At 47.1% G+C, this 22,041-nt stretch overlaps 1 protein-coding gene across 1 annotated transcript in view; it reads left to right on the top strand.

Annotated features, from left to right (window-relative positions):
* LOC144142193 (protein GPR107-like) overlaps positions 1–22,041 on the top strand; it is a 99,619-nt gene that overhangs the window by 67,059 nt on the left and 10,519 nt on the right. The window contains exons 14-15 of the mRNA XM_077673565.1: positions 11,585–11,632; positions 20,713–20,867. Of these exons, the coding sequence (XP_077529691.1) occupies positions 11,585–11,632; positions 20,713–20,867 (203 nt within the window). The remainder of the gene's footprint in view (positions 1–11,584; positions 11,633–20,712; positions 20,868–22,041) is intronic.

The following is a 22,041-nucleotide window of genomic DNA, read 5'->3' as shown; positions in this document are numbered from 1 at the left end:
CAGTGTATGCCAGTTTTGTGAACCTGCACTTCAGAATCTGGGCCGTGCAAGCACCCCTGCTTTGGGGTAAATAGAAAGCAAGTGTAATGGTGTGGTATATAGAAAATGAAAACTGAACTTCGCTAATTATTTACCGTATTTACTCGCGTAATGAACGCACTCGCATAATGAATGCACCCCCAACTTTAGTCGCCAAAATTTGGATTTTTTTTTTCTCCCGCGTAATAAACGCACCGCCAACTCCGATCCCCTGCAGTCCCGTCAACAAGCTTTCCCACTTCACTCGCTTCAGCTGATGATGATAGTGCATGTAACTGAGAGCCATCTGTCGGAAGGAAAATGAACGCTCCCCACCGTGGTGTCAGTGGGACAGCCAATCAAAGCGACAATGTTCTAGCCCTACTTTTTTCTGTTATCCGTTTGCTCGTTTCTGTGCTTGTTTCTCTGCTTGTTTCTATCCCTGTGTTGCGTTCTACCGTGGGCGATGGGCCGAAACGTCAGTTACATGGCCGGGTTTAAGTTAAAGGCGGTGGGGTACGCCCTGAAGCGCGGTAATCGTGCTGCCGGTAGGCACTTCGGAATTGAGGAAGTCCGCGTGCGTTACTGGCGTAAGCAAGAGGACAAGCTGCGCACTACGAATCGGGATCGTCGTGCCTTCAGGGGACCGAAGACCGGAAAGTTTCCTGATGTGGAAGAGGAAGTGCTACAATACGTCCGGGACCTGAGAAAGGAAGGCTGTGTCGTTTCTCACGAAATGATCCGTACGCAAGCGCGAGCCACAGCCAGGAAGCACGGCATCGTGTCCACCGCTTTCAAAGCGAGCAATGGGTGGACAACCCGCTTCATGCGGCGCAACGGACTGTGTTTGAGGAGGCGCACCTCGCTCTGCCAGCGACTGCCTCCTTGCTACGAACAGAAAGTTGTGGACTTTCACGGGTTCGTGATACGTCTGCGGCGGGACCGACAGTTCATTCTGTCACAAATCGGGAACGCCGACCAGACTCCCGTCAACTTTGACATGCCCATGAGCAGGACAGTGAATGAAAAAGGAGCACGCAGCGTGCTCGTCAAGACGACAGGCGCTGAGAAACAGCGTTTTACCGTAATGCTGGCAATCACGGCAGACGGAAGGAAGTTGCCTCCGTACGTTATCTTTAAAGGAAAAACTCTGCAGAAGGCCAACCTTCCAGCCGGCATACACGTACGAGCCCAAGAGAAGGGCTGGATGTCGGCCGACCTAATGGCTGATTGGGTCCGCACAGTCTGGGGACGGCGACCTGGCGCCCTGCTTCTCCCGTCTCTCCTCGTGCTCGACAGTTTTCGCGGCCACCTGTGCGAAAACGTACGCCGGGAACTGGAGGAGCTGCGCACCGAGATCGCCGTCATTCCGGGTGGCCTCACTTCGGTGCTGCAGCCCCTTGATGTCTGCGTCAACAAGCCCTTTAAGCACGGTGTGCGGCGCTTGTACACTGACTGGATGGCCGGGGGAGGGCACGCTTTGACGCCGACCGCAAGGTTAAGAGGCCATCCGTCGAGCTTGTGTGCTCGTGGATTTTGGAGGCTTGGCGCTCGCTGCCAGCCGACTTGATCTCCAAGAGCTTCAAGAAGACCGGCATTGCAAACGCACTGGACGGCAGCGAGGACGACCAGTTGTGGGAGCAAGACGCGGAAGCGGCCAGCGACCTGGACGACGGGTCCAGCGACTCAGACGAAGAGTGAGCGTCCAGAAACGATGAGTGACGTGCAATAAAACGGTGTCTGTGTGCAAATTGTGTACGCGTATATTTCCTGCAAAAGGTAGGTTGTCTAACGCATTTTTTTTAGGATTACTGCCTTTTTTGATCATCCCGAAAAATGGTTCTGAAAATATACCCCGCGTAATAAACGCACCCCTAACTTTGCTTAAGTTTTGCCTAAAAAAAAGTGCGTTCATTACGCGAGTAAATACGGTACTTTCAGTCACACAAGTTATTCGATAAAACTTGATTTTCAGATTAGGAAACATCAAATCAAGCAGTGTTTATCATTTCCTTGGCATTTCCTTCGTGGCTAGCAGAAACAGCCGCAAGCAGTCAATTACTACTTCAGCTTTTTCTTGACACATGGCAGGCTAATCCAGTTGCCCCTGTTTGCCCACCCACAAGGGGAAAACCAGGGTCCAGTGTTTGGTACACGCGACCTATGGGGATTTTTGCAACTCCTATATATATTGGATAGCTCTGGTCACTGCAGGAGTACATTCACACCACCAGGCTTGTAGCCAGAGTATTGGTACACAACCACGGCATGCAACACCGGCTTTTGTCGCTGCTTTCTTAATGCCATCCTCAGACAGGCAGGAAGGATGTCAAGCGGCAGCTTAGACATTTAAATCCCTCTTTGTTCCTTATCACGTCGGCGCTAACCAGTGTGAATTCCGCCTTGTTTAGCTCCGCATTCATTCAGAACATAGAGGTGTGAGGCTCCCCATAGGGCCTATGTACCAGAAATTGGACCTTGGTTTGCTGCTGCCGTGGGGACAAGCGCGGGCAAACAGGTTAGCCTGCCATCTGTTGACAGAAAGTTGAAGAGTTGTAGAATCTCGACAAATAGAAATTAGTGAAACGGAACTACCACTGGAATGGAACAACTGCTTTTTCTATGGTTGGGTAGTTGTATTAGGGCAATGTGATAAAAAACTCGTTAGTTGAAACTCAAATTTTCCAACCACCATTTAACTGGAACCGAAAGCACACTTGAAACTGCAAGTGCAGCACCGTCCCGGTAGGCAACACCCCCAGTTTCCACCTCTGGGCGTTTGCAGTTTTCTCGCATGCTTTGCGCAGTAGCGCTTGCTTGCAGTCAGTCGTGCTGTGCTTGCAGTTGTGTTCAGATAGGCTTAAGCTTTGTAGCCTTTGTTCAGTGTTGCATGCGACACTTGTCGCGAAGTTACTGTCCTGTAGGAGTGCAAAAGCAGCTGCACAATACGCTTGCGTTGTAAGGGAAGGTGGAGACCACCAACAACTTTGGGAGTTGTCGCTCCATGAAAATGGAGCTTGTGACGAATCTATCGTCCCCAACAACCATACCTCGGCAAAGTTGCGCGGCTCACTCAAACTCACTCACAATTTTTTTTTTCGAATCACCACTCACTCAAACTCAGACTCAATACTGAGCAGCACATCTGAGCTCACTCAAACTCACATTGAGCGCAAAACTCAGAACTCACTCTGACTCAAAACTCAAAATGTACTCAGAACTCAAAATGTACTCAGAACTCAAAATGTACTCAAACTCAAAATGTACTCAAACTCAATATGGACTCAAAACTCAAAATGTACTCAAAACTCAAAATGTACTCAAACTCAAAGTGTACTCAAACTCAACGTGTACTCAAAACTCAAAGTGTACTCAAAACTCAAAATGTACTCAAAACTCAAAATGTACTCAAACTCAAAGTGAACTCAAAACTCAAAATGTACTCAAACTCAACATGAACTCAGAACTCAAAATGAACTCAGAACTCAAAATGGACTCAAAACTCAAAATGTACTCAAAACTCAAAATGTACTCAAACTCAAAGTGTACTCAAAACTCAAAATGTACTCAAAACTCAAAATGTACTCAAAACGCAAAATGTACTCAAACTCAAAGTGAACTCAAAACTCAAAATGTACTCAAACTCAAATTGTACTCAAAACTCAAAATGTACTCAAACTCAAAATGGACTCAAAACTCAAAATGAACTCAGAACTCAAAATGAACTCAGAACTCAAAATGTACTCAAAACTCAAAATGTACTCAAACTCAAAATGGACTCAAAACTCAAAATGAACTCGGAACTCAAAATGGGCTGAGAACTCAAAATGAATTCAGAACTCAAATGGCCTCACAACTCTCTCATGCTAGGAATTTACTCGGGGTAAGATGGACTCTGATTTCATTAGCAGACAGTGTTTTCAAATTCACGCGTGGTAAAAATATTACGGGTGCCAATTCATGAGCGCAAACTCTTGCATTCGCCACGACATGACACCGTAGCTCCTGTGAGGTTGGAAACAATTTTCGTTGCAGATTTAATACAGCTATACCTGCTGCCCATGAAGAGTAGCGCTGGTTGGAAGCAATTGTACGTATATATTGGATACCAAACTCTTGATGTAGGCTCCGCGTTCGTGTTCATGACAGAGGCGGTCCAGGCTCGATGGTGTGCTGGGTCCCCAGGTCGAAACAAGCAAGATTGGGTGAGGGGACGTGCACTCACTGCTCAGTTCATTTATGTCGAAGCTGCTTAGGGTTACGGTTCCATGCATTCTTGCTCTGCATCCTGAAAAAACGCCTTGTGTCAAAGCAAACTGTCCCGGCGAATCTCTGAAGCGTGAGGCGTTCATGAATATACCTTTGCTGTTTTATTGCGTAGCATTCTTAGCCGAGTACACCCCTCCCCTATCCCTGCCATGATCTTGTAACGCCCTGCATATACACAAAAATGCAGATATCACGAAAGTTGAACCTGTAATCATTATAAAAGCGTAAATGTAGAGAATTGATAAAACTAAATGTTAAAAATCTAAAAAAGAAATAAGAAAAATGTCGAAAATGGCGAACCGTGTAACACGGGAGTCATAGATCGTCTCAGATTGGGTGAAAATGCAGAGAGGTGTGGCGCTGAAGAATATGGGGTATCAAATTGAGGGTCTCGAGGAGGGAAATCACGTGGGACAAACAAAAAAGTGCCTCGTTGTTTGCTGAGGCACTTGTATTAGTTTTTATTAGCATTTGCTAGGTGGGATGAGCTCTCATAGCTCGGAAAAACACCACACTGTCGTTGTAAGCAATGACCGCCACCGTACCCAGCTGTTAACTTCCAGCATGCACGCGTGTGAGTGTGTGTGTGTGTGTTTGAGAGAGTGTGTGAGTGAGAGAGTGAGAGAGAGAGAGTGAGCGAGAGTGACAGAGTGTGAGCAAGAGAGAGTGAGAGAGAGTGAGTGTGTGAGAGAGAGAGAGAGTGTGAGAGTGAGAGAGAGTGTGAGAGTGAGAGAGAGTGTGAGAGTGAGAGAGAGAGTTAGGGTGAGAGTGCGAGTGAGAGAGAGTGTGAGTGAAAGTGTGAGAGTGAGATTGAGAGAGTGAGAGATTGAGACAGCGAGAGAGTGAGAGTTAGAGTGTGGGAGTGTGTGTGAGTGGGAGTGAGAGTTTGAGTGAGAGTGAGTGAGTGTGAGTGAGCGTGTGAGTGTGAGTGTGTACCTTTTGCTGTATACCTTTTGCTATATCATAATTATAACCAGAAAGCATTTTTATATTTGTCCCACGTGATCCCCCTCAACGAGACCTTTAATTTGATACCCCACACACCCTAGCAGGGTCATATGGAATTCATACCAGTCAAACTAACCATGACTCTCATGACTGTAACCAGGTCGCATTATTTAAGTGTCCGACGTGATTCCCCTAAAGCGGGATTCACGCGACGGAAAAACCCCCTCACGAAGGCGGACGGATATGTGACGTCAACAGCACGTGACCGGCCTATCCGGCCTGGCGGCGCATCCACACATGTGGAGCTACGCGGAGTGACCAGCAGACGACAGCGCCGAGGAACAGGTTCCATTCCCCGCCGAGGGCCACCGCCGTCAAGCGAAAACATGCGGAGGCATTTTCTTTCGCGAAGCCACCGCGGGCTATCCCCATCGAGGGGCGGAGCCTAAAACCAGTCACGTGAGCAGGTCCCGCGGGCCAAAAAGAGAGGGTTTCTCCGTCGTGTGAATCCCGCTTAACTGGAACCTTCAATTTGACGCCCCACATGCTTCAGCGGCCTCACCTTTGAATTTAACCCAATCTATGACTCATAATGACCATCTCATGATTCGAACTACGAAGCCTTTTTTTTTATTTGTACCACGTGATTCCCCTCGTCAAGACCGTAAATTTGATACCCTACACGCCCTAGCGGGGTCACTTCAAATTTTACCCCAATGTAAGACTCGCCATGACAATCTCATGGTTATACCCAGGAAGCATTTTTGTATATTTCCCACGTGATTCCGCTCGTCAAGACCATTAATTTGATACCCATCACATCCTAGCAGAATCAATTTGAATGTTAATCCCATCAATGACTAACCATGAGTATCTCAAGATATAGCCCTACCACATTTTTGTCCCACGTGATTTCCCTTATCGGAACCTTCAATTTGATGCCCCGGACACCCGTGGCATCATTGTGAATTTTAACCAAATTTGTCACCCATTTTGACTATGTCATGATAATAATCAGGAAGCACGTGATTACTTTCATCGAGACCTTTAATTTGATGCACCACACGCCCTAGCGTCATGAACTTGAATTTTAACCAAATGTATGACTTACCATGACTACGTCATGATATATCCATAACGCATTTTCGTCCCGAGTGATTCCCCACATCGAGACCTTAAATTTGATTCCCCACATGCCCTCGCAGCGTCATTATTAATTTTAACCCAATCTATGACTCATTATGACTGCCTGATGACTACAATCAGGAAGGATTTTTTTATTTACCCCGCATGATTCTGTTAATCCGGACCTTTCATTTGATACCTTACACGCCTTAGCCTCATCAGATTCACTTTTCACCCAATTTAATGTGGTCATTATTCTGTCTTAAGGGGCGCTGCCCAGTCAATTCAGCTAATTCATTTGAAACAGCAGAAAGGACAGCCCCCGCCCCCATTTCCCTCCGGCTCTCACCTCTTCCTTTGTGACCCCTAGTATATCAAGCCGTTAACAGTTGCAGGCGAACAACAAGCAAGCAAGCGCCGCAGTGTGCTTTCCCACCACCCTTTCCCACCACCCTTTCCCACCCTCTCAGTGGATCCATCAGGAGGAAAAGTTAAGACAACCCTTTTTATGACCTCACCAGTCAATTATCACTCACGCGCCAGCCGCGAAAATTAGGTATACAGCAAGTGCTTATGGCCATGAAAATTCAACAAGAAACTAAAAAAAATCAGATACCCCCTTCCTCCCAACCGTTCATGCAGATCGCGATTGGTGCCGTACCTGCAGGTAACCTGAATTCCGAGCCCACAGCGATGCATGAAACTTAACAGCCAACCATAGCTGCCTGCTAGGCTAACTCAAAATGGACTCAAACTCAAAATGGACTCAAACTCAAAATGTACTCAGAACTCAAAATGGACTCAAGCTCAATGTGTACTCAGAACTCAAAATGGACTCAAACTCAAAATGTACTCAGAACTCAAAATGTACTCAGAACTCAAAATGGACTCAAACTCGAAATGTACTCGGAACTCAAAATGGACTCAAACTGAAAATGTACTCAGAACTCAAAATGGACTCAAACTCAAAATGCACTCAGAACTCAAAATGGACTCAGAAATCACTAGGTCTCAGGCGTACTCAAACTCAATCGGACTCAAACTCAGTCGGGATCACTCGGCTCAAACTCACCATGCCACACTAGCCTCGCGCTCACTCAAACTCAAACTCACTCATGAGTTTGAGTACAAATGAGTCTGAGTGAGTGGACTCATGAGTGAGTTCGCCGACCTCTGCCAACAACAGCCTGTTGAATAGGAGTGGCACTATTAACAAAAAAGCTGCGAGAGCTAAAGAGGAAGTCGTTACTACTGGTCAATCTACATCCCATATGTGTTTTGCAGGTGGAATGAGTAAGTGGACTATAGCCTTTTTTCAAATTTCAGTAATACTTGAAAAAAAAAATCATTCACTGCTTGCTTTTGGGGAATAACATTTGTGCCCATAGTGTGACGTTTTATTGAAATTGCGCATTGCACAATGCTAAACCTAGTCTCTCTGTAAGCAAGGCTTCTGCTTTTAACAGAACATATTTTCCCAGTCTCTTGAGGTTTTGTTGAATTGGAGTCCGGTGTAGTAATGAGCAGTTTGCAGCTGCCTCTGTTGGCCATAGAGGATATACCATGCAAACTTAATTTGATGTTTTTAATGTGAAAAGCAAGTTTTGTTGCATAGATTCTGTTGTAAAAATAAATATATTAAACAAATTTTAGTTTTTGTAGCCTAGATTATTGCATGGCCCATATTCTGAAGTGAAATTTCACAACTAGTGTAGTATATATTAAAGAACTCTGGTTTAGTTCATGTGAAAATTCTTGCTAAAGTTCAATGTAGTGTGAGTGCACTGTAATTACAGCACATTAATTTGACATAATTGCTACTCACAGACTGCTTGAGCTTTGACTTGCAAAAACCTTTGTAGATCCTGTATATTCAATTTTCCCTCATGCTGTCTTCCACTGTCTTTGCTGCTTTGTGTAAATCTAACAAGAGGTGGCTTTACATATGCATAAACTGCCCGTGCACCTTCACTACAAGCAAGCGATGTAGTATACCACGTGAACCTGTTCAAATGAGAAGTTCTTTGTGGTTGAGCTTTTGCGTGCAACGCCAAACAAAAATGTGGAAAGTTCCGGAGCTGTTCAAACTTTACGTGGATGATGTTTTATGAATTGTTGCATTGGAGATGTGTCCGATGGAAATGTGTCTAGTGGTGGAGTGGAAACTCGACTGTCTGTCTCTTGTTTATTTGGTAACTGCATTTTACGATGATTTGAGGAGGTGGGTATGCACCGTAGCTGCACCTGGGCTATAAGGCATGCCGTGGTGGAGGGCCACGGAATATTTTAGCCCACGTGGGGATCTTTAAGGGGACCATGAAGACAAAAAATACAAATTTAGTTTATTAAAAGGACTGCTTTGTAGCAATAACCATGATACAGTCAAACTGGGTGATATTGAACTCGCAAAAATACAGCTATCAGTTCGATATAGGGGATAATTCAATATAAGCAGGCTAAGGAACTGGACATCATAAAAGCACACAGCATTTATAAAACACTTTATTGATGAAACTGCCTTACTTCGCACGAAGTAGTTCTGTATCTTCTGCTTGAACAACCTCACTGCCCGAGACAGCACGCACTCCTCCCCATTGTGTGAATAGTCGGAGCAGCTGTAATATGCTTGCGTTGTAAGGGAAGGTGGAAACCATCAACAACTTTGAGAGTTGTTGCTCCATGAAAACGGAGCTTGTGATGAATCTATTGTCCCCAACAACAGCCTGTTGAATAGGAGTGGCGCTGAGGCTGCATCTTTTCACATTTGCGAAGGAGTGCCAGACTAGTGCGAGTGCACCAATCACTTCAGAGGTTAAAGGATCGTCGTTGGTTTTCTTGTTGCACCCGCTTTCACTTGCACTCGGCGCGATGTCAGCAATGTGGTCTTCCAAACTCTCCGGTGGTCGGGACACCATCATCCACACTCACAAACTCGCCGACCATTGATCCGGCCACGGCGTTCGGAAATTCCGACAGCCCGCTCCACACTTTGGCAACACCGGCGGTGGCTTTGTTGCACTCATGATTTTCAGTCATCCCTGGCACGCACAAGCCGGCAGATTTGAAGCTATTTCAGGCTGTTTCTTTAATAACACCTGCCCAGAACCTACTTCGATAAAGTGCTCTTGGGCATCTCGTGCCTGACGGGGACGTCTGTCAGACGTCTCACCAAGTTCGACTCTGATTTATAATTGCCAGCTTCACGGCGAAAGGGAAATTTGGCAGCTTTGCACTAGCTAGCACCACTAAATACACTTTTCTTTAGTGACACTAGCGCTAGCCACCACAGCTACACTTCTGAAAAAGCCCACAAAGTGCGAATGACGCAAGAGCAACGAATGGAAAAAAAAGTATAGCGGACGGGCCGGGATGATTTTTTGCAAGCGGGGTGTTGACGGCTCGCCCTACATGGCACGATTGTGCAGTCACGATAGGAAGACTGAGGTGAGGAAGGGGAAAGAGCTGCCCGTTGCCTGTAAACAGCCGGGCTAGACCACTTTGAGGGGTGTGCTGGTGGAATTTCTCATCTGTTCCGAGGGAAAGTTGACTTAGGGGGGGGGGGCACTTCTGTGGTGTTTCTCATTCGATATATCGATTGTCGCTGATATTTTTGTTCAACATAGGCATAGTTTTTCTATGTATTCTCATTGTAAATGTACTGTGTCCAGAAATTGTTCGATAAAAAGGGTAATTCTATGCAAACGGGTTTGATATAGTCAGGTTTGACTGTACCAGCTTTAATGCAAACTTCGAACAACGTAGATATTAAGAAAAGCAGATGAAGGCAGTGGTGGCTTACCAGCCAGAGGGATACTTTTTGGCGATTGCGCCTGCCTACCATAGCCACTGCCAGAAAATATGACTGTGCAATTGTAGTGGTGCCGCTAGTTTTATTTCCTTATACCCCTTGAATGCCAACACGTAGTTAACATGCTGGTAACTCTGTTTTTAGTACCCCCCCTCCCCTTCTGGTGTCACTGCTAATGCTGTGTAGCACAAAATTTGAAAGGTTTTTAACATAACTCCTCTTTTTTTGTTGGCTATACAAATGTCTTTCAAGGCCCGAATAGGGTTGAGTGAGTTACAAAAGGCTAGTTCAATCACATTACACAAGGTTCTGGTTTGTCTTCATGGCCCCTTTAACTTGTGCTGAAACCTTATCACTCAAGCGTTTTCGTTTTTTGCCTCCATTGGAAAAATTGCCAGCGGGGCCGAACCCACATCTTAAAAATCTGGCGCCGTTCCATCAAACTCCCCTGGCTTCATGAGGTGGCTCGCAAGTGCCGCGTATGACTGAATAGGATTGACTAAGCGCCACACACAAGTGAATAGCACCAAGCAGATGCCGACGCAACTCCGTGTGGCAAGCTACGCAGGGTCGACTTGGTGCTACCTTGGTTTGTCTACCATACTGTCACTCCATTCTGTCATCCACTTATGATGCATATGAGCATTTTCCTTGTTATTGCTGGCCTTTTTCACATGTTCTGTGCTCATCCCACTTCAAGCTCCATCACCAAACTACTCCTCCTTTGCAAAATCTGACTTCCGAGTCCAGTGTTCACTCAAAGCAGAAAAGTGGGCCTTGTAGGAAGCTACAAAACTTTTGCAAAGATGCTGTGGCAGGCAAGGGAAGGAGTGTTGCACCCACGTGGAAGGAGATTACGATGTTGGTTCAAAATGACTTCACTTACTTGCAGCTCTGTGCTGTGTGTCTGGTGATGCTCTTCTCAAACGCCTGTGGAACACCCCTTCTCCACCATGCATTGGGTTAGTTCATGGGGATATTGTACTGTGGGAGTCGTGTGTTAGAAAGCAGCATGATGACCCACTGGCAGTGTGTGGCTCCCCCATTTCCTCTTCTGTTTCTTCGAAAGTGTGCTGTTAGGGTGCAGAGCAAGGCTGGAAGGTTCATAATTAAATATGATTGGCATTTTTGCCGCATTCTTGTCACGTTTGTAGCTAAAGTTGAAGTTCCTTGCGACACTGCTGTGGTAGGCTGAGTATTGCGGGTGTAATTCTGGGTGCTTGAAATATACAGCGCCCCAGTTATGTGCCACGCTCATGCACTCACAGGACACTCGCATAATAATGTCTCCACTGTAGCTGAATTTGAAATGAACAAGCATGACTTTCATGGCACTGTTTGTGGTTCTCATGAACAGCATTTGTTTGTAAAGGGTGCTTTGATTCAAGTGTGGCCTCTCTCTGTTCATCTGTGCAGATTGTTTGCTACATCTACTTCACCAGGATTATCGTTTTCCTTCTCAAGGTGAGTGGAAATTTTTGTTTTGCAGTCGCATACACACATCTCGCTTGGCTCACACTTGCACTGTTTGGCTTAGTGATGGGCATGGCCGTTTTGAGCACTGGTTTTGTAACGCACTGGACTGCAGTGCATTTCAGAAGCTGCGTGCAGCACTGTTGAGGCTACATTGTTGTCAACAATCTGCCCACTGAGCATGCCTAACTCACTGTGAAGGGGACCTTGAAAGGACATTTGCTTTCCCCTCTAGGGCCTTCACGCCTATTGTCGGTTTCCGTCACGGCGAGTTAGGTTCCCTCTGTGGGCGGAATTTCGACAACAATGTAGCCTCCACAGTGCTGCACGCAGCTTCTGAAATGAACTACAGTTGGTTCATCATTGCCTGTTATCCTCTGTTAGGCAAGATTAAAGGAAGTAATGGGTCAAGCACTGGTTCACTGCTTTCTGTTTGTCACAAAGTCTAAATGCCACAAGCACAACTAACAAGATGCCTTTTCTCCTCTCATTGGTTTTGTCTCTATGTGCTTTTAGTCAGGGTGTCTAGCGACCGGGAAAACAGAGAAAAGTCAGGGAATTTTGAGCCACCGGGAAAAGTCAGGAAATTGTCAGGGAATTTTTCAATCAAGTAGTACCAGTCAGGGAAAACCACTTCTGGGCCTGCCCACACAGTTTTAGAATAGAGCGGAATAGAGCACGGGTGAGACAGCTGAACCAGATTTGGGAGCAGCTTTTGGAGCAGCGAAACCTCTATTTTGGAGCAAAAGAACATTGATTTGGAGCAGAAGAATGACATTTATTATGCCACCTTAGGAGCCTACAAAATCAAATTTCTGGTAACTCGGGGGGGCGGGGAGTGCACTTTTTAATCGGTTTTGAACGTACATAGCACTGAAACAGCTTTTCAATATAGTTTGTTCTACCAGAGTATCACAAGACACAAACTGCACTACCTTTTAACAAACTATTTTTCAATTCTTAGGCTCTATGCATAGATAGCATGGAGCGCGGTTGAGAATATCGAATTGAAAAACTAAGCAATTATTATCATGTGAATGCCGAAATTATTATTTTTGTAATCCCAGATTGGGCTTTACACACAGGTGTAGAGCCAGCGTAAGAGTTGCGCAAAGCGAGGTGACTGTAGTCGCACCCCACCAGCCCTCCCATTTCAATGCCCACGGTGCATGTTCGCTACAATCGTAATTTGAGTAACGTCGGTATGGTTAGCCACCTCCCTCTTAGCATTAAATTTCACTTCAAATAGATGAACCATTATTACTAGCGTGCAATAATAACCCGTCCCGCTATCGGACACTGCTTGAACATTTTGCGACGATGTAGCCTGCGCCGCCACTTCTGCAGAGTCGATCATCCCATTCCCACCGCTTGCACGCTCACTGTCAAAGGCAGCAATAACTCAGCGTTTTATAACACTGCGATGAGTCCGAAATTTCACTTTAAGCACGCACCGCACCTCACACTCAAGGCTGAAAGACGGTGGATTTGCGGGCCCCACGTTGTTTTTGATGAAATCCCGTCTTTCGAGTCGCGCAGCTGCCCGCAACAGATCAAACGACTAATTATAAACTCAGCCATCCCCATAGCCAAAACCACGGCAGAAATCGGCGAAGAGCACTCTGCCTGAGCCCTGAACCACGAGTAACTGCTTCGGCCGGTTGCCATATTTTTAGGCTTGTGCGAATACATAGTGATATTTTAGTTCGAAGCAAATTCGAAGCGAATAGTCCTAGGGTCGAATACTTTCGAAGCGAATTCGAATAGCTGTCTGGTGTCACTGAGCTTCCTGTCACTGAGACATTCCGGTAAAAAAGTTTTACAGTAAAATCTCGATGATACGAATCTCGCGGGACTGCGAAAAATATTCGTATCATCCGAAATTCATATGACCCAACACAGACCAAAAAATTGAGCACTGAAAAAAAGTTTTCGTTTATTTCTTTTCTTACTTTCGCGTGGAGAAATCCGTGACGTTTTTCTGCTTTTTTTAACCTCGATGTCGCCGAGTGGTAATTTCTGGACTTTTGTCTCCTCACTGGCGGTGCCCAAGCTCACTACAGGAGCGTTTTTGCACGCGATTCGTGCGCGTCGGCGTTGCGCGCGCAATTTTCACGGCCGCCTCGGCGATTCCATGCCCGTGGTCGCCTGTGCCTTTGTCAGAAAATGATGCGCGTGGCAGTGGGAGGAGTCTGACTATTTGCGCCAATGGGAAGGCGTGCGCCTCAGTGCGGCAGTTTCAAAGCGCTCAAGACAGCTGGCTGCATGAAGGCTGCATGCATGGCCGGCTGGCTCCACCAGAGATGTTTAGACTTAGCACCCCGGCAGATATTTCGTGGGCGCTTTCACTAGTGGTGCGGATGATTTTTTATAGAACCGTCTTCGTCCACATTATTAGCTAATTTACCGCACGAGAAACTTCATGTGTGCTTTGAACGGCATTTTAGGTAGCGGTTAGAGGCGGTGGCTCGAGCACCCCAGATCACTTCGCGACCGAAGCTGCCGCCTGGTTGCGGCAGCCGGCCGCGCCCCGCATAGCGTGCGGGTGGTTTCGAGGCAGCGTCAGCGCGCCTGTGGAGCCCGCGGCGCATTTTCGTGAGCAGAAAACAGCCCGGCTGTTCCTGGAGAAAGAGCCCGTACGTCGGACTCTCGCTCGTTCGGCAGTCGGGCGCCTCGCCAGCTCGTTGGTATCAAAATCGCCGGGCCGCGCAGGCTCGTTTGGGAGAGCCGAAATTTTTTCCATTGCAAATGTTTGCAATGGGAACAATTTCATTGTTTGAAACAATGAAACAGGAGCCTCGACTACCCTGCCGAACATACACGCGTAAGAAAGCTACGACAACACTCTGAATGTGGCTTAGCTTGTCTTGCCAGGAGGCGGTCTCTGAGCCTTCAACCCAGCGTCCGGGCTAATTGTGATTCTTGCACCATATTCTCTCCTGGTGAGCCTGGGGAAACATTACTGCGTTGTTATTGCCCTAGCAACGCCGCCGCCATGTTGGCCTTGAAGGCGTTATAATTGTCATGGCAACAATGCGAGGACGCGCAGCTTGCGTGGGGGAGAGGTAATGCTTTCCCCTCTCATGCCAGTTGGATCCCTTCCCCCATTTCCACCCGGCAACCGCCACCGCCACCCCGCTGCCTCCACCATGCAAGCCCCACTCTGACGGCGCGAAGCCACGCCGCTTGAGCAGTAACGATGCCAGGTCGAATATCACTTGAACACTTTATTCGCGTTACGTCTGCGAACGCGATGTGCGGCGAGAAACACTGATGACCAATACAACACAGACAAGGTTGTCTGTCATCAAATCAAGCACAGCACACGCACGGCACAAGTCCTATCCTTCAGCTCAGCTTCACGGACGGCATACGAACAAGGTTCTCACCTTTTGTTAACAGCACTCAAAGAGACTTCGCGTTAGGATTCATCCTGGTGTTCTTGGAGTCCCTTTTGCAGCACCATAATGTCCGAGAAAGCACACACGAGAAATCGCCTGCTACATTAGACGCGCGTCGGCCTCGCTGCCTCGCAAGGCCTCGCCGTGCGGAAGCAGCAACTGCGGTGACCGTTTTCGCGCATGCGCGCCCCCAGTCACGCCGGAGAGAAGCGGAAAGAAAAAAAATGAGAGGAGGAGTGTTTCCTCAGCGCCACTGCCTCTAGGCGCGCAATAATAGAACCGAAACTAGAAAAAGTAGCATTGCCTTGTCTTGGCTCGGCATGTAGTCAAGATTTAATACTGATGTCAATGGCACTGCGGCTTGCCTAACGAAACTGAAACTTCAAGGAAGTTTTGATATTCGTTCACCTCGAATACTTCGAAATATCGGAAATTTTAAATTTGGGTCAAAGCGAATTCGAATACTGTAATATTCGTTCGAATATTCGAAGCGCCCGAATATTCGCAGAAGCCTACATATTTTCTATCTTTACCACACCAAGATGGTGGCTCCCAGTGATGTCGTTCCGGAGATACGGCGCTCAGAAAACTGCCGTTTTTTTTTTCATCAACTTGCGTGAGTAGTTTGTCGCCTCAGTACACCGAACTATTTTTTCTAGAGGTCTCTTCAATGGTTTTCGATGGGAAAACTGTAAAAACTCACAGAATATAACATGTGCAACCCGACATTGACTTTCAAAAAAACTATATCGAAGGCAATTTTATGCGGGTTTTTTATTGAATGATCAATCAGTTAAACCTTTACAAACAGCATCACCTTGGGGGTGCTTGAAAATTATGCCGTCAGTTAGCATTTATTCATTTCATTTCATTTATTCATACTGCAGGCCAAGATGCTGGCCCATGCAGGGAGGGCAGTACAGAGCAAGAATTCAAAGAACGCATGAACATGATGCTATCTATAACATGTCAGAAAAATTTACAAATACTTGACTTAGCACAACCGCGACGTAAGATCAACACAATAAATCTCAGTGGGGCAAAACGCCCTGCCCCAAAAACACAGCACTAATATAACAAAACAGCAGGTAAATTTTCCTTTAACGTACAAGTGGTCACAAGCCTAGGTTTAGATTATTCTAATTCATGAGGCAAGTAGTTTTCCAGTTCTTGTAAGAAATTTCTTGATTGTAAAACCTCAAGGGGGAGGGAATTTCATTCGTTAATGGTACGCACAAAAAAACTATTCATGTGAGAATTTGTTTTAGAAAATATTGGCGTAATAGAGAGGTTATGTCTGTGTCTTGTTTTTCGGGCTTGAAGAAAAGTTACGTAACGAGGTAGGTTAAGTCCGATTTTCCCACTTGTGATGCTATGCAAAAACTGGAGACGACAAACTTTGCGTCTGCGTTCTAGCGAACTGATTTTATTTCTAAGCATTAGTAAGGTTGGGGAATCCTGTCTTTTATATTTTCCAAAGATGAATCTAACAGCCTTTCTTTGTACACGTTCCAAATTCATAGTGTCCTTTTTAGTATGAGGGTCCCAAACAACCGCCGCGTATTCGAGTTGCGATCGCACGAAAGTGTTATAAGCTAACAGTTTGGTTTGTGCCGGCGCCTTTCTAAGTTTTCTCATCAAAAACCACAATTTGCGCAAAGCTGCTGAACACGTAACAGAAATATGGTCTGACCAAGATAATTTATTACTAAATGTAACACCTAAATATTTGTATTTTTTAACTTCAGTTATGATTGGGTCATTTAGAACATAAGAAAATACACTAGGTTCTTTTTTCCGTGTTACCGGAAGCAAGACAGTTTTTTTAATGTTTATTTCCATACCCCAAAGTTTACACCAATCGGAATCGTTTGGTGATGCTGTTTGTTTAAAAATGACACAGTCATCTGCAAATAGGTTAATATGCACATTATCAGGGATTTTGTTAGTTATGTCATTTATATATATCAGAAATAAAAGCGGTCCTAGTACGCTCCCTTGCGGCACACCCGAATTTACTTGACGGACACTAGAGGAACATTTGTTAATTTCTACAAACTGTTGTCTATGTCGGAGGTAAGCCTTAACCCATGATATGATATTTGAAGGGAGCCCAATGCACTCAAGCTTATGAATTAATTTTCCGTGGGGAACCTTATCAAACGCTTTACTAAAATAAAAAAAGAGCATATCAACTTGTCCAGATGAATCGAGCACTTCCGAAATTTCATGAGCAACTGACACAAGCTGAGTTGAAGTAGACAGGCCCTTTCTGAACCCGTGCTAAACCCACTGAAACTGACGGGAGCGTTAAAATCCTTGGCTCTCAGACTGTTTTGGAGCAGTTTGACGCAATTTTGGCAATTTTCAAGCTTTTGGAGCAGTCTGGCGCAGGAAAACAAATTTTTATCAAAATTGCACTATATGCGCGGCTGTCTCACCTCTGATAGGGGAAACCAGTGTTGGAGGCCCCCAAGAAGTTACCGAACGCAACACGTTCGCGCGCGACGAAAGCGTGAACCGCATGAAACATTTTCTGATTTTTCTGCAAGTGAAAACCCACTGCGCACGCCTGAGGCGCGCTGACGGCTGACGCCGCCGCGGAAACCACCCGCATTGTGCGTGCCGAGCGGCAGGTGCCGGCAACATGGTGGCAGCACCGGCCGCGGAGTAGTGCGGTATCTCCAACAGTTGCTTCTAACCGCTCTTTAAAATGCTACTCAAATCACAAACGCACTTGCTTGTGCAGGAAAGGAGCCACCGCAGGCACGAAATCGCCGACGCGGCCGAGAAAAAACTGCGCATGAAACGCATGCAGAAACTCGCCGTGTGGTTCATGCAGCTCGCAGCTGGCTTAGGTTGCTGGGTGCACTTGCGCAGAGTGATGATGTAGCTGGTGCCCGAATCGCACGCACAACGTGCTTTTTTTTTCCAGCGAATTTTAAAAGGCAGCGCTTTTTGGGAGTTAATCTTGAAAGAACTTCTTTCTTATGACATCAGAAGCCAGAATTTCATAATCAAAAAGGAACATGACATGGTTTAGCGTGAACCGCATGGGGTGTTTTCTGCTCGCGAAAACGTGCCGCGCACGTCACAGGAGCGCTGAAGCTGCCACGGATAAAGCCTCTATATTTAGCCGCGAAACCACCCACGCGCTGCGCGCGGTGCTGCCGGCAGCGGCAACATGGCGGAGGCTTCGACTGCGAAGTGGTGACACGAGCTCAAGCGACCGCTTCTAAGCACTCTCTAAAATGCCGCACAAGGCACGCATGAAGTTGCTTGTGAGGTAAAGGAGCTTATAATGTGGGCGAAAACTCTTCTACAAAATATCATCCGCGCCGCTAGTGAAAGCGCCCATGCAATACCTGCCGGGGTGGTAAGCCTAAACATCTCTGGCGGAGCCAGCCGGCTGTCTCGAGAGCTTCGAAACTGCCCCCATGAGGTGCGCGGCTCCCCATTAGCGCAAGTCGTCAGGCTCCTCCCACTGCCGCGCGCGACGTGCGTCATTTTCTGAGCGAGGCAGAAGCTGCCGCGCGCGCGAATCGTCGACGGGGCGTCAAAAAATTGCATGCGCAACGCCGACGCGCCTGAATCGCATGCAAAAACACACCATGCGGTTCACGTTGCATGTCGAGCCAGGACATTCAAGAAAAATTACCCGACCTTCCCGTGAGGGGAACCCTGTGGAGATGCGACGCATCTTGCTCGCTTCAACCGTTTGCGTTCGGTATCACGTTTACGAAGTTCGGAATCGGCTGCTCGCTTCAATCGTTTGCGTTCAGCATCACATTCACGCCGCTTCGCAGCCTTGTCTTCAGTGGTGCTAGCATTCCTGTTATCACAGGGATCGGTGCTTGTTACGGTTGCGCGGGCGATAGCAGAATTGTTAGGCTCCATTCAACGCATCGATGGAAATCGGAACGCCGGTGCTGGAACGACCGTGGCTATGACGCAACGTGGCGCGGCTATGACGCAACACAATCCAACACAATCCACTTTAATCCAATCCAATCCAACCCAACCCAATCCAATCCAATCCAATGCCCCTTGCGAGAGAGTGTTCGCTATCGGAGGGGAGAGGGAGTGAGCGGCGGAGAGCGCAGCTTGCGTGGCGAGGAGAATGGGGGAGGGGTGTAGACGGACAACAACATCACCGTATGGAGGGACAAGGCGAGTGAATGAGGTGCAGTCGCATCTAAAAAAAGCAAAAGGTGCTCGCTGAAGCGCAACTTGAAGCTTCTATACCGCAAGATGAAATAAACTCTCTGAAGCCATAACTGAAGGCAAGCAAACCTCAAACTGAACGAACAAACTGAAGTTAATCAAAGTGCATTTTGAGAATTAGGCTACTTGCAACAAATGTGTTTTTCCCTATGATAGAATGTGTTTTCTCTACGCTTTTTACATGCTTCATGGACCGAGAATGACAGAATGATGATGTACAGTGCGCGTCAGGCTTGTCTGGGGCAATGCGCGAGCGCGGGGCTTCGAAGCATGCTGGCGACATCTGCTGATAGCTGCTGGGTTGGAGATAGCTTGCCATTGTGCGTGCACCGATCTCGGACAGGGTCAGGCCGGTTGTCGTTTCGCATGTGCCGCTCGAATTTGCAGACGCCACCACCCTCGAGGGGCGCTTGTCTTTCACAGTGGCAGCTGGGAGCGTTGACAGGCCAGATAGATGCGTCGTTCGACGCGGTGCAATAGCCCAGCAGGCGGTTACGTAATACTACAAAACGACCTCCGCTAATATTCTGAATCTCACGTTTATCAAACGAAAAGCATGCAACAAGAACGCAGTGCGGTGCTTTCCGTCGAAACCTTTGAGCGATTAAGTAACGGCTGCACTGATAATGCATAGCGTCAAATTACACGCTTATACCCGTGTCACCGCCTACGATTGGCACTGCAGAATAAAAGCGCCCCTTGCGGGGCGTGGCGTCTCTAAGTTTGAGGGGCCCATGCTATAAGACGACCGACCCGAGTCTGTCCGAGATCCACGCACGCGCAATGGCAAGCTATCTACAACCCATCCACTATCAGCAGATGTCGCCAGCGTGTTCGGAAGCCGCACGCTCGCTTGCCCTAGACAAGCCTGACGCGCACTGTACAGAATGAAGCCTGCTGTATAGGTCAGGGAATTTCGTTTAAAATGGTCATGGAAAACATGGAAAAGTCAGGGAAATTGAATTAGGCAATTTGCTAGACACCCTGTTTAGTGCTTTCCTTTTTTGCATGTGCAGGCAGCACTGTTGAAGCTGTGTCCATTGCAGTGAATGAGCAGTTGGTATTAGCCAGTGCTTCTCTTGTGGCTCCTCTTGCACTGTTCTTCCGTAGTGGCAGTTTTTTCGCAGACACGCATGATGTGTGCTGTTGTGACTTTCACCTACAGGGAGGTGCTGTGTTTCAGGACAGGGAAAGTAAGCGAGACCTTTGTGCTCCACACGTTCTTCCCGTTTGTTTTTCCTTCCCTCGGTGGAGTGCCCGCACCTCCCAGGTGCCTGTAATGCATGCCTGTTTCGTTTGTGTTTGGTTACACCTTCGAGGGCACTGAAAAGATGGAGGACGAGAAGAGGGGCCCATGTAGCTCGGAGGTCGCAGGGTGGTGGGGGGGGGAGGAGTGGTGCTACCGTTCCCGACTCTGTGAAGCAGGGCCCCCACCAACCCCCGCAGATCACGGTGCCCTTCCGGTACGAGTGGCTGGACGAGCTGTTCCGGGAAGGGGCCACGCTCATCTTCTTTGTGCTGACGGGGTACAAGTTCCGGCCCACCCAGTCCAACCCCTACTTCCGCCTCGCCCAGGACGAGGAGGAGGAGATGGAGGAAGTGTGAGTTCAGCGGGGTGCGCTCGCCCCCTCTCTTTCTCTCTTTCCTTCGTGCTTTCGTAGCACAGAGCGCACGGATGTATTGGCTGGTAGTGAGGCCAACAACTCGGGGCTGTTGCGCAGCTTCAAACGTAGCTCCTTCCGTAGCAGCATCCGTAGCCCCATGCCTGTACAGCTTTGCTTAAAGTGTCCCAAGTTTCGTGCAAGAGGTGCTATTAGTATTATTTGGCAAAATAAAACACACACTGTCATCACCATTATCAGTCGTAACACTTTCCTGCCCATGGGGAGAGCAGTGATTTTGGGTAGTCTAGCAAATTTTTTTTTTCCCATCGTAAACCGCGGTTTCCTGGACATAGGAGGCTGAGCCCACACCTTTCCTTTACCCCTTTACTCTATAATAAACGTTTGTTCATCATCCCATCGCAAAAATTATGTAGCATATAAGTGCATGGTATACAAATGTAGAAGAGAAAATTTTTTGTGCATCTGATGGAAGCGAAAAGCAAAAACCCATGTGTTTCGGCACGTTAAGGTATGGTAAGTTGTTGCTATTACAACATTGTGCAGATAAGCAACTACCCGTTCACTTTTCGAACAACTAGTGAGCTGAGCCATGATGCCAGAGGTTTTCACTACCTGTACCTTGTGCTGATAAGCAACTGCCTTCGGCACAGCATTGAGAAGGCAAAGCATGGACGAAAATTAAAAAAAAAAAAAAAAAAAATCTTGCTTGCATTAGCTGGGTTTATTCCCGGACTCTGCAGCATCCGTGCTTGTAGATGTTAAGAAATGCAGATACCTCAAAACGTTAACACAAAGTATAAGTCAAAGCAGGGCTCGCGGTTTGTAAGGCTGTGCAGCAGCGCGTGTATGCGTAAAAAATAGACGAAATGAAGACTGTATCTCTGTTTTTAAGTGGCGTTTGTTTGGCTGATGAGAAACAAAGAATGAATGAAAGGTAGCTTGCAACATGGCTTAATTTGCATGTTTTGTTTATAGTGTGGTACCGCTTATATTGCGGATTTTAGTAGCTCCTACGACATGTTAAAAGTGGTCTACACTGTGCTATTATCTCCACGGCAGAGGCTTGCGGTATGTTTCTTGTTAATCATATCCTCCAAACTAAAATTCCACAGTCCGTAATCTATACAGACCCCCTGAGTGTTGTGCAGGC

Source organism: Haemaphysalis longicornis, unplaced genomic scaffold (genome assembly GCF_048455015.1).
Source record: "Haemaphysalis longicornis isolate Haplotype H1 unplaced genomic scaffold, Haemaphysalis longicornis Haplotype H1 scaffold_1, whole genome shotgun sequence".
In the NCBI taxonomy this organism is placed as follows: Eukaryota; Metazoa; Arthropoda; class Arachnida; order Ixodida; family Ixodidae; genus Haemaphysalis; species Haemaphysalis longicornis.
The sequence above is the reverse complement of the archived record's forward strand: the minus strand, read 5'-3'. Positions and strand labels throughout refer to the sequence as shown.